Source organism: Nicotiana tomentosiformis, chromosome 2 (assembly GCF_000390325.3).
Source record: "Nicotiana tomentosiformis chromosome 2, ASM39032v3, whole genome shotgun sequence".
NCBI lineage: Eukaryota > Viridiplantae > Streptophyta > Magnoliopsida > Solanales > Solanaceae > Nicotiana > Nicotiana tomentosiformis.
The window spans coordinates 87,185,663-87,201,401 of record NC_090813.1 but is presented as its reverse complement, the minus strand read 5'-3'; the positions used below and the strand labels follow the sequence as shown (position 1 = coordinate 87,201,401).

The window sequence follows — 15,739 nt, the reverse complement described above, 5'->3', positions numbered from 1 at the left end:
AGCTATCCAGATGATAGAATGTGTTATGATTCAGTCATTGTGTACTTTTGGAGGTTATTTATTGTGATTCGTTGGTTACATGCACATATGGTGCGGTTCTATTGTGGCCTTATAGCGGAATTTGAGCGAGAATAGTATTGGATATTTCTTGGTTGATGGCATATTGGTCATGTTCTTTCGGGTTTTGTGTGGCATGGTATCGTTTGCTTCTCCGTGGTTATGGTAATGCGCTTTGGGTACTTGATGTCGAATTGCGCATGGTTATTGATTTTAGCAGAGTGTCTTGAGGTGTTTCAGATGGACCAGTATTTGGATAGAGTCATATATTGCAGTAGAGTTATGTGTGAATATGATCCTTTGTGTAAGATTCATGTGTTATGGGTCTGCGGTTAGTGAAGGGTGCTTAGCATGGCGTCGAGGCGGTACCCGTCGAGCTTGCGGAACGGTTCTCCTGTTTGGGTCCTTGGTACGATTGGGTACACTTAGAATGTTGCTATCTGGTGCACGGATTGCACGGGTTGTGGCTTTAGATTGTATTGATATGTCATGTCACTAGAGTGGTCGTGTGGGATGAGACGAGGTCATTGGGCCTAGAATGGATGCTATCGGATTTGATTGTGATATAATTGGGAGGATAATATCGGAAGTCGGCTTTGAAATTGGCTATAGCTCTTATAGAGGGAACGAGAGCTCCATGACCTGTTGGTCTAATGAATGGTTATGAATTTGGTATGTTTCTTTCATCATCGGCGGTGTACGAAGGTTTTGAAATGAGGTTTTGTCTGATATGAGGTTATTACCGGCACTGGGTTGATTTGAGTCGATACTGTGATTAGAAATCATTGCTTTGAGCATTTGAGCTATGCGGTATTTGGATTTGAGTATTTGAGTTATGGTTACGGATTTTGGTACAGATTGTTTAGACATATACGGTATATAGATGCAAACTTCTCATCTTATAGGAAATTTTGGATGTTGGAAATTTGATTCGAAGGCTTGTGAGTTAGGTTGAATTTAGAAATTTCAGTTATGCTATTCTATCAGACCTGTATAGGATAGGGTGACGTGGGATCACCCGCAGGTATGTGCATGTGAAAGGTACACAGTGATTTAATGGCTTTTGGAACAACTTTGGCCACGTTCGAGAACTAATGTGTGTTTAAGTGGGGAGGATGTAACGACCCGACCGATCGTTTTGAATATTTGCACTTCACTCGGTTGTTTGAGGGCATGAGTAGCTCCGTATGATGTACTTTGACTTGTGTGAATCATCAGTTTTGGGTTGCAGGTATTTCGGAATCGAATTGAAAGAAAGAATTTCATTGTTGAAGCTTTAGATTTGGGAGAGTTGACCAAAATTTGACTCTTTAGCATTGGACCTCGGATTTGAATTCTGATGGTTCTGTTAGCTCCGTTAGCTAATTTTGGACTTAGGAATGCGTCCGGAATGTGATTTGGAGGTCCGTGGTAGAATTAGGCTTGAATTGGAAAAATTAAAAATTTGGCGATTTCGGTCGGCAGTGAAAAATTTGATATCGGGGTCGGAATGGAATTTTGGAAGTTGGAGTAGGTTCGTAGTATCATTTGTGGTGTATGTGCAAAACTTGAGGTCATTCGGACGTGGTTTGGTTGGTTTCAGCATCGGTTGCCGAATTTGGAATTTTAGAAGTTCTTAGGCTTGAATCCGAGGGTAATTTGGTGTTTGGATGTTGTTTTGAGTGATTCGAAGGTTCGACTAAGTTTTTATGCTGATATATGACTTGTTGGTATTTTTGGTTGATGTCCCGAGGGCCTCGGGGTGATTCCGGGTGGTTAACAGATTTGTTGAAGTTGGACTTTGCAGCTGGAGTTGCTGCTTCTGCTATTTCCGCACCTGCGGAAGAAAGGGTCGCAGGTGCGAGGGCCGCTGGTGCGCATGGAGAGTGCGTAGGTGCGGGAGATGCTGGGCCAAGGCTGGGAACTCAGGTGTGAAGAATTGGCCGCATCTGCGAGCCCGCAGGTGCGAGGCCTTGAGCACAGATGCGGAGATGAGGAGTTTGGGCTGGTTTCGCAGATGCGCACCAGGGACCGCAGATGCGAGTCCGCAGGTGCGAGGAAGGTGTCCGCAGGTGCGAAAGCTAGGTGATTAAGTAAGTTGCGCAGGTGCGGCTTCTTGGACCGCAGGTGCGGTCGCGCGGGTGCGAGAAAATGGCCGCAAGTGCAAAAAACCTGGGAAGAAACCATAAATAGAACCCTTCGCGAATTTTGGTCATTCTTCACAATTTCAACTCGGTTTTTGGAGCTTTTGGGAGAGATTTGAAGAGGGAATCAAGGGGATTTCATTGAGGTAAGTTACTTGAGCCCTATACTTGTATACTTGTGATTTCTCGTTGTTTTAATCATCGTAATTAGTGAAAATGAGGGGTTAGGGCTTGAAAATTTTGGAAAGTAATTTAAGGATTTGAAGGACCAAACGATGTCGGATTTTGATGAATTTGGTATGGTTAGATTCGTGAATGAATGAGCTTTCTAGTTTTGTAAATTTGGTGGGATTTCGAGACGTGGGCTTGGGGGCCGGGTTTGAGACAATTTCGGGTTTTGGTCTAATTTTGTAGTTTTTCTTATGGAATTCATTCCATTAGCGCGTATTGATGGTATTGTACTGATTGTGAATAGATTAGGAGCAATTGGAGGCCGAGTCCAGAGGCAAGATCATTGCGGGTTAGAGATTTGACCGGTTTGAGGTAAGTAACGATTGTAAATCTAGTCCTGAGGGTATGAAACCCCGGATTTTGTATCATTCTACTATTTTTAGTGACGCACATGCTAGGTGACGGGCGTGTGGGCGTGCGCTGTTGGGGATTTGTGACTTGGTCTGTCCCGTAGCAACTGTAAAGTTGTATACTTTGTTGAAAGCATATGATACTTATATGTTTTAGAAAGAATTTTTGTAAATTGGGCTGAATGCCATGTTTGGGCCTTGCACCAACGCTGTTTGGACCCTTAGGGGCTGTTTCTTACCATCCTCTCATTGTTTTCGATTGAAAATCTATACTCAGTCATGTTTATACTTGTTTACCGCATAACTCTGTTTTATGACTCTATTTTGATGCATATAAATGTTTTGGGCCGAATGCCCTGTTTTACTAAAATGCCCGAGTGGCTTGAGAGGTTTATGACTCGGTGAGGCCGAGCGCCTGATTTGTGAGGATGAGTGTGGATCGGGGCTACCTGCCTGCAGCATATTTATGATTGAGTGAGGCCGAGGGCCTGATTTGTGAGGATGAGTGTGGATCGGGGCTGCCCACCTGCAGCATACTTTATTATTTTGGCACGTGAGTTGTCCGTGCAGATTATAGCGCTTGGGCTGATGGAGCCCCTCCGGAGTCTGTACACACCCCTAGTGAGCGCAGGTACCTACTGAGTGCGAGTGCCGAGTGCTGAATGCTGAGTGACTGGGAGGCATGAGTGATTGTGTGGTATGCCCGAGTGGCAAGAGTGATTGTGAGGTATGCCCGAGTGGCACGAGTGACTGTGAGGTTTGCCCGAGGGGCTGTATATGAGTGATGTTTTGCCCGAGGGGCTGTTTATGATTTCATCATTTTTGCTCACCTTTACATTGGGCCTTTGTTTGAAAAACTGTTGGAAAAATGTCTTTAAATGATTTTTACTGGAACTGGGTTTAAACTAGATAATTTGATTCAAATCCTGATTTTTAAAAAGCATGTGGTATTTTACTAAGATTTCCTGATATGAATGTTATATACTTTATTGCTCGTCACTACTGCTCAGTCTTTATTTATTGTTGTTACTTACTGAGTTGGCGTACTCACATTACTCCCTACACCTTGTGTGTAGATTCAGGTGTAGCTGGACACGGTAGCGGTTATTGAGTGTTCTGGTTGCAAATTTTCTTGGAGATAGCAAGGTAGTTGTTTGGCGATCGCAGCCCCTGCTCTTCTCCCTCTTATCTTCCTCTAGTTGTATTTAGCTATTTTTCAGGCTGAGTTAGCCTTGATATTGTTAGACAGATTGTAGTATATGCTCATGACTAGTGGCACCCCGATGTCGGGCTTTTCTTTTCCGCACTTCTATTTTTCTTTTATTTGAACTCTTTAAATGGAGGTTTTATGTTAAATAACATTGAAATTATCTTTAAAATAAAAATATCGGTTTGTTTTGAAAATGAGTCGGCTTGCCTAGTTCCACGATAGGCGCCATCACGACAGGGGTTAGTTTTGGGTCGTGGCAGATTGGTATCAGAGCCTAGGTTACATAGGTCTCACGAGTCATGAGCGGGTTTAGTAGAGTCTTGCGGATCGGTACGGAGACGTCTGTACTTATCTTCGAGAGGCTGCAGAACTCTTAGAAAAATTTCACTTTCTTGTATTCTATCGTGCGAAATTGATTCAGCTTGAGACATAACTCTTTGAATTGGCCAAATAACATATGTTTCTGCCCGTTTAGAAGGTTGTCTAGAAAAAGTATGGGCATTAACAAGAGGGTCAGACGGGGCATCATTGGATTATTATTAGTTGGGTTAACTTCAGGAGCAGGACTAGTGGGTGTATCGTCATCCAGTTGCGTTTCATCAAAATATATTTCTTCATCATCATTTTCATCAATAGTTGGATTACCATAAAGAGCATTCATATATTCATGGTTTAATTGTTCACCGGGTGCAATATTATGGAAAACTTGACTCTCGGTAAATTGTAATAAACTATTATTGCTATCAAGAATAGGAGGTGTAGGACGGGTAACAGGTTTGGGTTGGGGAGCCGGGGGAAGTGGAGGAGGAACATATTGGCCACTAGATTCACCACTCTTGGATTTTTCCTTATTTTTACTAAACATTGTTGTTAAGGAATAAGCCATCTTAATTAATCAAGCAAAGTAAATAAAACAAACAAAACTATAATATTAAAACTTAAGATTTGGAACAAGTTTACCGAATTGACGAACAACTTGTTGAAAATTAATTATCGTTGAAGACTTCCATTCACCAACTTCACAATTTTGCACAAATTGTAACAATTAAGTAAGCAATTATAGAAGAATATTAGAGAGAGATTGAGAGAGATTGATGATTTTGTGAGAAAAATGAAAGAATGAGGGGGTATTTATAGTTGAAAATAGGAAAAAAGTATAATTATAAAAAGTTTGGGGTTAAAACAAAGTTTGGGGGGTTAAATGGCTATTTTGCAAATAGCCAACGGCTATTTTGGCAGACCAAACGGCTAGTTTTTAAATGACCAAACGGTCAAATTTTGTTTTAAAAAAAATTATCTGTTGGGCCCGGATAGGCCTGTTTAGGACCGCTTGAACCGGCTCACTTCTCAGCCGGTCCCGGTCTCGGTCCCGATCCCAAACGGTCCCGGTCTCGCGGGCCTCGCCTATGGGACCGGCCCACTACCCAGCCCACCTCCCCACGGTCACGGTCCTATCCGGTTAGGACCGTTTAGGCCCACCTCCCATTTGGGCTTGCGGTCCTGGGCCGGTCCCGGTCCTAACCGGCCCACATGCCACCCTATAATATATATATATATATATATATATATATATATATATATATATATATATATATATACAGCTTGAGAACATGATGATGGCATTAATATAGGATGTGTAATTCTTACATGTAGCATTGTGAAAATGGTATATGTTGTGAAATGTTATATAATGATACGTGGATTTAGCCTAAGGGAGTCACACTTGTTCAACATATTTAAGCATGAGATGAGAGGCGCAAGGTAGTCGTACTTGCTAGAATTGTATTAGAGCATGGATTGAAGGATGAAATATTAGAAAAGATTTCAACGGTAGAGTGAACATGAAAGAGCGAAGTGCTAGCTATAAAGATGTCGCAAGGGCGGAAAATAATGGACCTTAGCAATATATGTTGCAGCTAGTAGCGACGTGATACTTGGATACGAAAATGAACAAAGAAAGTTCCTACGAGTATAACCAATATATCATATTGTCAGAATAATGAGCATATCAGTATAATGATGAAACAAAAGACAATGTACAATGAAAGATTGAAGCGGTAAAATAGAAATTTATAATTGGGGGAGCCCGCCTGAAAGCTTTTGACAAAATAAAGGATGTAAAAGCAGGTGAGCATGTAAATGGTCCGAGAAAATTTATCCAAAATTTTAGTTAACTCTTTGAGTGGTAGGTAAGAGTTTCAAATTTCATTTGCTCTTAAGTGGGGGAGCGTATGAGTAAGCAGATGTCACATTTAAAGTGATGGTTTATAAGGAAAAAAAATGAAAGGTTATAATTACTAAAAACAAGATGAATGAAGTATTATCAGTAACCTTTATGATCAAAAGAGTACAATTTTTATGAAGTGCTTGTACGATAATTACAAACTTATTACGAGCAATAGTTACGATGTTCTGCATTAGGGATGTTGAAAGTTATGTCTGATAGTCAAGGATTTAATACGCAACTTGAATGTATTCCTACAACTTGAGGACATGTGCTATTTGAATTAAATTCAAGTATTGTGGAGAACGAGGGAGTACTTTGAATTATACATGGAATTGTATGAAATAAGAGAGTCATTTTAATATGTGCACACTTTGCACGAAATAAAATAGAAAGGGGTAATGCAATGCTTATTCTTAAATGAGAAGAGACTTCTATACAAAAATAAAGTATGTGAGTAAAAAGTACGGGTTCAAAGAAGAGCACTAATATTAAAAGAGTACAAGTACCATCGTGGTAATGGTGACTCTTGACTATTGAAAGTTCACGGACTACGGTAGCATGTCTATGGTGCGCATGAAAATAAATGCAATCCCAATTCTTTGGTAGAAAAATATCACAAGATACTCAATGGTGTCAAGAAATTGGTAAAAGTTAAGAAATAAAACTAGAATACGGATGTCCGCGAGTAAGTGGCAAACTAGTGTCATGAACTCAAACGAAGTGAGTTGAATTATTTTTAGAGAAAACTTGTTGGTAATAATAGTTATCAAGTTATGGATCTAACATGAGCTCTAAAGGTATGAGCAAAAGTGGGGGTATGAAATTATCATATGATGGATAAATCTGAGATAAATATCTTATTAATCTTTGGAAGGAATAAAAGAACATTCCAAAATAGTTTTGATGATTAGTGAATATTAAAAGTCTCAAGTGAGAAAACTTTTCCTGGAAACAAGACTCAAAAATGGGCAACAGACTAATTTGAAAGTATTGGTTATAAGAAAATTTCGAGACTATGAGTCGGAATGGATAAGTTTACATGTACCAAGTGGGAAATATAATTTTGCTCATACCAAGCATGAGCTATAGCTTAAAGGAAGCTGAGAATTTAGGCAGCATGGATATGTGCCATTCTACATTATGAAATTTGTAAAAGTTCCAATCATAGAGAAATTTTAGTTTACTTGAAGATACTTTTCAAGTACAACTTGACGTACACATGACAAAAGAAAATGCATGCATGTATAATAGTGATATGGGAGCTATGTATAGTAGCAATTATTGATATTGAATGGTATTCATATATGTTACAAGTTAAAAATTTTAAAGATATACATTTGATGCACTTATGGTATATATACGGCCGAGTGAGGTCAAGATGGTACATTATATTGTGTATTGTTGGTTGTTGAGCGATATTGTTATTGGTGCCCGTGTGGGGGCTTATTCTGGACAGGTTAAAGTTTTTGGATAGTCCTAGTTATAGGGGAAGCTCTGCCGAAATTTTTAAGAATTTGTAAAGATAGCTAAATTTTGAGGGCCATAAGTAAGTTGAGATTTTAGAAAGGAAATATAAGACCCATGTAGTCATAATTGACTATGCATAATGGTTAAAGGTAAAAGGATGGTAACTCTATTCTTAGAAGTGATTTGTAAAACATTCGAGGACGAATGTCCTTAAGTGGGGGAGAATGTTGCACCCCAGAAAATTTTAAAGTACTTAAGCGCTATTAAGAAAGTTGATGTGCGCTAATTATCGAGTCTAGTTTCTAACGCTTCAAGACGTTTGTCATTTGGACATTCCTACAAGACGTTATGACCAAATTACCAAAGGTTGACGGAGGAGCCTTCGGATGCGAAGCATCTGAGGCCGCGTCTGAAAGAGAGGCTGGCAATGAGTGCTGCCATAGCGTCTAGGTCCGCAACTGAGCTTCAAAGAGGAGTGAAGTGGGGATTGGATGCGAAATCCAAAAATCTGGGCCTATAAATACAAGGTCGGGGGAGGAGAGTATTTTGAGTATTTGGGGGTTAGGGTTCTTGAGGTGAAGAGGCGATTTTGAGCTCAAATCAAGTCCAATCAACCAAGGTAAGTTGTTAATGATATTTTTGGTTGATTATTACTCAATATACATGAGTTCTAACATCACTCTTACATCCAAATACTAGATTTCTTCATCAAATCCTCAAGAACACAAAAATCACCAAAGTTGTGATTTTTCAAGATTGATCTACTAGAGGTAATTCCAATACTTCAAACTCGTTTATTATGAGTATTTAGAAGTATTTGTAGCATTTGTTATAAGTTTTAATGGTTGAAAGATTGGATTATAAAACTCTAGTTCATGGCATGAATAATACTTTTGAGAAAATAAGAGAGAAGATGAATGGTAATCTTGACGATGAAATTTATGAATACAATGAACCTATGGAATTATTTGTTAGCAAAAGATGGAAGTGATCAACTAATTAATCACTCAAATTATATATTTTGCAAGTGTTGATTATGGAAGACGATGAATAGTAACTTGGTGGTAATGGACAATTGATGTAGTATCATTAATGACTCTGAATGGGTATTAAAATATAAGAATAAAGTTGAATGGTCTAGCATGTAAAACTATTTGGCGATTTGAGTTGTTGGAGGCTTGTAGACAACTTGTGAGCCATATATGGATGTTGATCAATATGTTAGGTCATATTCTGATATAATTAGGATATCTAATTGTAGATATTGACTTGTTGATGATGTCGAGAATTTTAATCAATATTGGAATGATGGAGGAGGATTGAAAGCTTGTGAATGTTAATAAAGTGAAAGCGAGGTAAGTTGATTAAAACTTACTCTTCTTGAGGGACTTTCTCTAAAATCATGTTTCGAGTTAATATTTAAGTTGTTTGCAAATGTGCTTTCGTGCATGTGGGGACAAACAAATACGGATGTCTCCATGTACTAGAGTATTATGTTGCATATGTAGTGTCATGCCGTTTTATAAAATTTTATTTTAAATCTTGTTGGCAATGTAACACTCAAGGTAAATGTTATAAGTTTTCATCAAAACTTATGTATTGACAAGAGTATACATATTTGAGTGCTAAAGATAAGTTTTCATGAAAAGTATTTCTTTTGAAAATTGACGAACAGAATAGCACTTGTGGTATCTTTTAAAGATTGATGTTAAATTTCTAAAGGCTTTAGCATGTAAAAGGTTATTTATTTAAATTTTGTTCAAAGAATTTAGATTTTCTATAAATGCTATAATTTGATAAAAATAGATCATTTGAGACTACTATGCTATGAATCTATTTTGAAGTATCAAATATTTTGGGAGTTACTTGTGTTCACCGAGATTGACTTCGATATATCGTGTTCGTTGTCATGAAACTACACGTGTCGGTGTAGGCGTAAATGGCCACTTTGTGGTATAGACTACGGTAGAGTGCTTTCCCTCGAAAGAGAACCATTTTGTACTATTATTAGCATGGCTGAGTCGATTCGTACGGCACTATGATGAGACAACCTGAGCAAATATGGTATATGATATTTACCGCTAGGTACATAACCTAGTTGACCTTCTTGTGTCGGTGATGGTATAGTACTCTCAGTGAAAGGTAAGGATGATTTTCTTATGTTTAGGCCTGCCGAAAGTGATTTCGATGACTTAAAGCAAATGGAATGATTTTATACGATTTTATCCAAAATCTTGGATTGATGTAAATATTTTAAAAGTTTATATTGTGGGTTATATTTTACTTTGTTATTATTTAAAATAACAAGGGTCATGAATTGATAGAATTTCTTAGCATTTTATATCAAATATTGGTGCATTATTTTTATAAAATTTGTCCCAAGAACTTGAGTTAGAGAGAGTCTATGACACTTATTGATTACCGCTGTGGTGTACTCAACCCTTAGCCTCCCCCCTTCCCCCTCCAGGGCCCTGCTTACTTTACATGTTTCAGGATGATGTATGATACGTGGTATGTGGTCAGGCCAGGATGACTCTCTTTCCGAGGTATTATGAAGCACCACTTTTATTTCGTGGTAGCTATCATGTTCTTCCTTATTTTATTTTGTTGGAACTACTTCAACCGTTGGTTCTATTCTTTGGTATAGAGGCTCCATAGATAGTTGTGAAAGGTTGTAATAACGGGTTGTACACGACATACATGAAATTATATTTATTTTACTTAGTCTCATTGTTATTGTCATGAAAGACATCATGTGTGATTTTGAATTGGAAAATATTTTATCATTTAACTTGAAAATGTATATGATTTTCAAAGAGTTTCTGCATTTAAATTGGTTTTCATGCATATGATTTAGGTGCATCACATGGTTTGGTTCACTCGGGTCGGGTAGTGTGTCGGGTGCCGGTCACGCGGATTTTGGATCGTGACAGCCCAATTTGAGGGGATGTTGAGTAAGCTTCTCATCAGAGAGAAATGGAATCGGCGGAGTCACCTATGAAGAAATAAAGGAGAAGAAGAAGAAGAAGAATAAGGGCTTCAGACAAGAGACTTAGGTTTGTTTGGAATTAGACTATGTTGTCTATATTATTGACTAATGGACTTGACACGTGGAGGAATCTCAGCATTCAAGAACTTCTTATCTGAGTTGTTGGATCCTACACGAGAAGAGTACATGCTGAGCAAAGTAGAGAATATTTTTGATTACACAGCTGTATTTACAAGCAATGAAATTTAGACAAGTGTACAGAATAATTTAATTACACTGTTATAGACATAGGCAATAGAAATTAGACAACTGTATAGAGTAATTTTATTTTGCAATTTCTTTTTACAATAAATATCTGTATAAATATCTGTACAGTGAAGTGAATGAAAGAAGATATAGAAAATTCTGCAAATTCCCTTCTTCAATTTTTCATAAAAGAACGTGCAATGTAAGGTCAAAGTTTAGTTCATTGAAGTTGTTAAAAAAAAAAAGTTTAATGTTTTCGAATTGCAATCTAATGAAAAGTAGTGCTACGTACATAGTTTCAATAAATTGTGATTTAGAAGAAGCTAGGATGTGTAAGATTCAATAGCCACAAACCCTACCGGTTAGCATTAAATGAGTGTCGCACTTGAATCAATTGGATGACTTTTCTTTTGGACGATTTTGCAGTCTCCACGTAAGCAACCCTTATGCCTTATAAATTGGTAAAATTATTTGAAAAGTTGTGATTGATCACAAATTTTCATTAAAAAATACTATGATCCTAGTGTGAACTCATGATTTGCTTGAGTGAAGTGAATTTCCCTTGAATTACACAGATGTATCCAAGACTTCATATTTTAATGAACGACTAATATGTTGGTTAGGTGTAGATGGGGAACCTGATTGGCTTCAACCTACCTCCTTAATTGTACTTAAATATACATCTCTTATCCTAATCTAAATTATTCCTAAGGTCTAATATCTAGTTTAAGGGGTTGGCTTAATCTTTGAAAATCACCCTATATATACTGCTAATCAGACCTCCTAAACTGCAGAAATTGGGGGCACTTATATCCACAAACACAACCTAACTTTCTAGTTGACAGTGAAAACTTCCATACAATCACATCACCTCATCTTTCTTGCCATCTTAACTATTTTTAGTATTTTAGCTAGTAACTAATAACTATATAGTGGAGTAGTATCTTTTAGAAGTTCAAGAAAGCCACACACACTCACTATATCAACTTAAGTGGCAGGTAGCTTAAGGCTCTGATCACAAGAAAACTTCAGATTCTGAGCTGCAGAGAGAGATATGGAGGTGGCAATGTCCTTACCAATAGAGCTACCAAAGCAGAGGAATGATTATGGAATGTGCTTTGCTAATAGTTTTAGCTGCAGTCTGAATGCAAGAGACAGAAAAATCGTTTGTGTCACCAGTGGAAACTCCTACTTTGGTTCTCACTTGATCAAGAAGCTTTTGGTATGTGGTTACCTTGTTCGAGTTACCATTCAAAATCAAGGTACTAGCAATCCCTTTTCCTTAATTAGTTGTGTACTTGTGCAGTCCCTTCTTTATCTTTGGTTTTTGTTGCTAATATTTGCAAGTTATTTCCTTTTGAGCAGCTAATCTTGAGGACATGAAGGAGCTGATGAGAGAAGAAATGGAGCAATTGGAAAGTGTTGTGGTGGCAAAAATGGGTGATTTAGAGAGCCTCTGTAGTGCTTTTAGAGGTTGCCATGCTATATTCCACACATCATCTTTTATTGATCCACATGGGATCTCTGGATACACGGTTGGTCATATTTTTCTATTTTGCATTGCATATTATATATAGTCACTACACTTGGTACTTGGTACTCAATGAAAAGAAAAAGGGAAAACTTGGTAGCATCAGTACATTTGTCCACATCTAGTATTTGATCTTTCTCAACTCTGAAATATTTATCTTTTTTAGTCTTGTCCCCTGGTTAGGATGAGGCGGATGGGGCCTGGTTTACTCGGTTTAACTAAATCGAGTATTTTCCACACAGAGTGTAAATATATGTGAACTAAGGTTTCAATAAATATTGAACTTTGAAGTCTGAACTCATATTTCAAAAGTGCTAGGGATTCAATAGTGAGAATTTAAAGGTTTAAACAATCAAATTAAATTCTGGATCCGTCCATTGAATAATTGAGGCAACAAATTTTCTTGAACCTCCTTATACACAACAGATTACTGAAAAATGTATTAAAGAAAAAGAGAGAAAGTTCTTTAAATTCCTTCTGGTGCAGCTCTGCCTGTGTAATGTTTTTTTAACTTCTACAAAACAAAAATTCAAATATGTAAATCCAAAACGTAGGGTCTATTGGAAACAGCCTCTCTATCCTCACAAGGTAGGGGTAAGGTTTGCGTACACACCACCCTCCCCAGACCCCACAGTGTGGGATAATATATGTTGTTGTTGTTGTTCTATGCTGACAAGCCAACATGTCTCAGGAACGGATGGCATTTCTTGAAACAGAAGCAGCAAAGAATGTGATAGAAGCCTGTGGCAGGGCAGCATGTATAAAAAGATGCATTTTCACCTCCTCTCTACTTGCATGCATCTGGAAAGGCAATGACCTGCCAAACCTTATAGATGAGAGTTCTTGGAGTGATGAAGCATTCTGCAGAGAAAACAAGGTACTTTTGACTATTTGTTAACCTTCATTCTTCATTTTGGTCTAAAAATCCGAGGGAATACAAATAAAATTAAGACATATACATTTACTAAGATCATGCTCATTCTGAACCAGTAGTGTATTCGCTTATGCTAAGATAAGAAAAGCTCTTTTTTAATCTTCTTGACTATTAAATTTTTTTTCATTGAATAGCAGCTTTGGCTAGCATTGGCCAAGACCAGGGCAGAGAAAGCTGCTTGGAATAAAGCAAGGGAGATGAAGGTGAAACTTGTTTCTTTATGTCCTGGACTTCTCATGGCACCATCTTTCCCAAATGCTCACCTTGAAACTTCTATTCCATATCTCAAAGGTAACATATCAATTATAGATAGAGGACGTAGTTGATTGATTGATTGGTTTACTAACTCGAAGAAATGTATGTTAATTATAGATAGAGGAGGTAGTTGATTGATTGATTCGTTTACTAAATCGAAGAAATGTATGTTAATTATAGGTGGTCATTTCATGCTACGGCAAGGACTTTTAGCAACTGAAGATGTTAGTAAAGTTGCAGAAGCACATATTTATGTCTATGAAGATATGGACTATGGAGCCTGTGGAAGATATATTTGCTTTGGAAAAATAATTGGAACATTGGAAAAAGCCATACAACTTGAAAATGGCTTGAATATGCATGGCCAGTTATCTGGGAATCAAAACCTTCTTGCAGTAGAAGTGGATAATGATGAAATTCATCCCAGAACCAGAATAACTAAGTCAAAGCTCAGTAGATTAATATTCCGTTCGTCACAACGTCGTTCTTGCAAACAGTGATTAGAAAACCGTTACTGTAATTTTTATCTCTCATTTTGCAACTGTTTTATGCGAGTAGCTTGCTCAATTTTGAATATAAATTGAGTTATGTATTTTCTTTTGTTCTCTTTTTAAAAAAAAAAGGGCATAATTACCTGTGAAATAATTTTGTTTCACTTTCGATTCTCATTTCGAAGATATACAAATTATGTAATTATTTGTTACAAATGATTCGAAGTCGATCTACAGAAAATATTTAAAAACTAAAATTATTTCCTCTTTTCGTGATATCATTTAATCTCGTGGTCAAACTAACTTTATTTAGATGTATTATTTGTATGCTATTTACCTAAAAGAATATATTGAAACGCTAAATGTTGAACGACAAAAATATCCTTAAAATGTTGATCGACTTTTATACCCTTGAAATTTTAATTCTTTTTGGGAAAACCCAATACCATAGTGGGTAAAATTTTAAAATTTAGAATTTTGCTTATAATAGAACTCTAAAATCAACCAAGATTTTAGAAAATCACCGCCACTACATAAAGGAAGCGTACCTTATTTGTAATGGATTCTAATTCAGTTACGCCTTACTACTCTATGTCCTTTATATAAGGGAAATTATTTGTTTATTAGGCATAAACGAGTTATTAAGGAATTATTTGTAAGATAAGTGCATAATTTTTTTATTTAAACGTTGAGAATTATCATCAATTGTTCAATATATTTTACTTGTGATTGCAGTGGTTATGTTGCTTTGAGATACAACAATTGAGTTCTTGCTCATTTGGTAAATTTCTTCTATGTGCTTTATGTTTGTATATCTTGACATATTAGAGAATTTATGATGAGAATTAGGGTTTGTAATAATTGTATTCTTCTTTTAAATTATTATTCAAATAGGTAGATAAATTTTTACTTTTTTTTCACCGTAGATGAATGTTTTTGCTTTTTTTTTTGTTACGCAGAATGCACCTGCTAATTTAGAAGTCGTATCTATATCACATGCATAGTTTCTTCTTTATGTAACAAGGTAACCGTGATCATTTATTTAGGTATGAGTACAAACATATTAATAGGAACATATATATTTGAATTTGAACTCAAATTCATATTCATCGAACATCACATATGAAAATAAGAAAGTTAAGAAAATTGTTCTCGCCTATAAAAATTACTACATATTATCAGTTTTCTCTTAGTAAGTAATTAAGTATACAAAATTAGTCTAAAATATATAGTAAACTAAGACATGAAATACAACAAAGCTAAAGTGAGATAGAATTCTAATGGAACTTTATCACACAATGATTTGACTACAACTGTGTGTGAAAGAATTCTAATACCAATCAACAGTCTTTCCAATTCAAGTTTGACTGTCGTCTTCCAGTTAAATTTTGGATACTGGAATCTTACACAAATGTAATTTTTTAAATTGAGTTTCTTGTTTAAAAATTAGAATTAACCAATTCAGTTTAGAATTTAGACTTGGCTAGCTACAGTGAGAGAATCCTAAAACCAAGGCCTTCTCAATTTCTAGTATGAATTCCGACAATGTCGTACGTGCACATGCAATAATTTTTTTTTACATGATAGGTCACAATTAATTTTCTAATATTTGGACATTTTAGAATTAA

General features: G+C 36.7%; 1 protein-coding gene across 2 annotated transcripts; it reads left to right on the top strand.

Moving 5' to 3' along the window:
- Window positions 1-11,829: 11,829 nt before the first annotated feature.
- On the top strand, window positions 11,830-14,275 carry LOC104093933 (cinnamoyl-CoA reductase-like SNL6). Of its 2 annotated transcripts, none has more exons than XM_009599776.4 (5): window positions 11,830-12,162; window positions 12,266-12,435; window positions 13,123-13,308; window positions 13,503-13,656; window positions 13,801-14,275. In XM_009599776.4, exons 1-5 carry the CDS (start codon window positions 11,955-11,957, stop codon window positions 14,118-14,120), a joined length of 1,038 nt encoding a protein of 345 aa, XP_009598071.1. In that variant the 5' UTR covers window positions 11,830-11,954; the 3' UTR covers window positions 14,121-14,275. The 2 variants fall into 2 exon arrangements, with proteins under 2 accessions (XP_009598071.1, XP_009598070.1); XM_009599775.4 differs by having other exon boundaries at window positions 11,841-12,162; window positions 13,500-13,656.
- The last annotated feature ends 1,464 nt before the right edge of the window (window positions 14,276-15,739 follow it).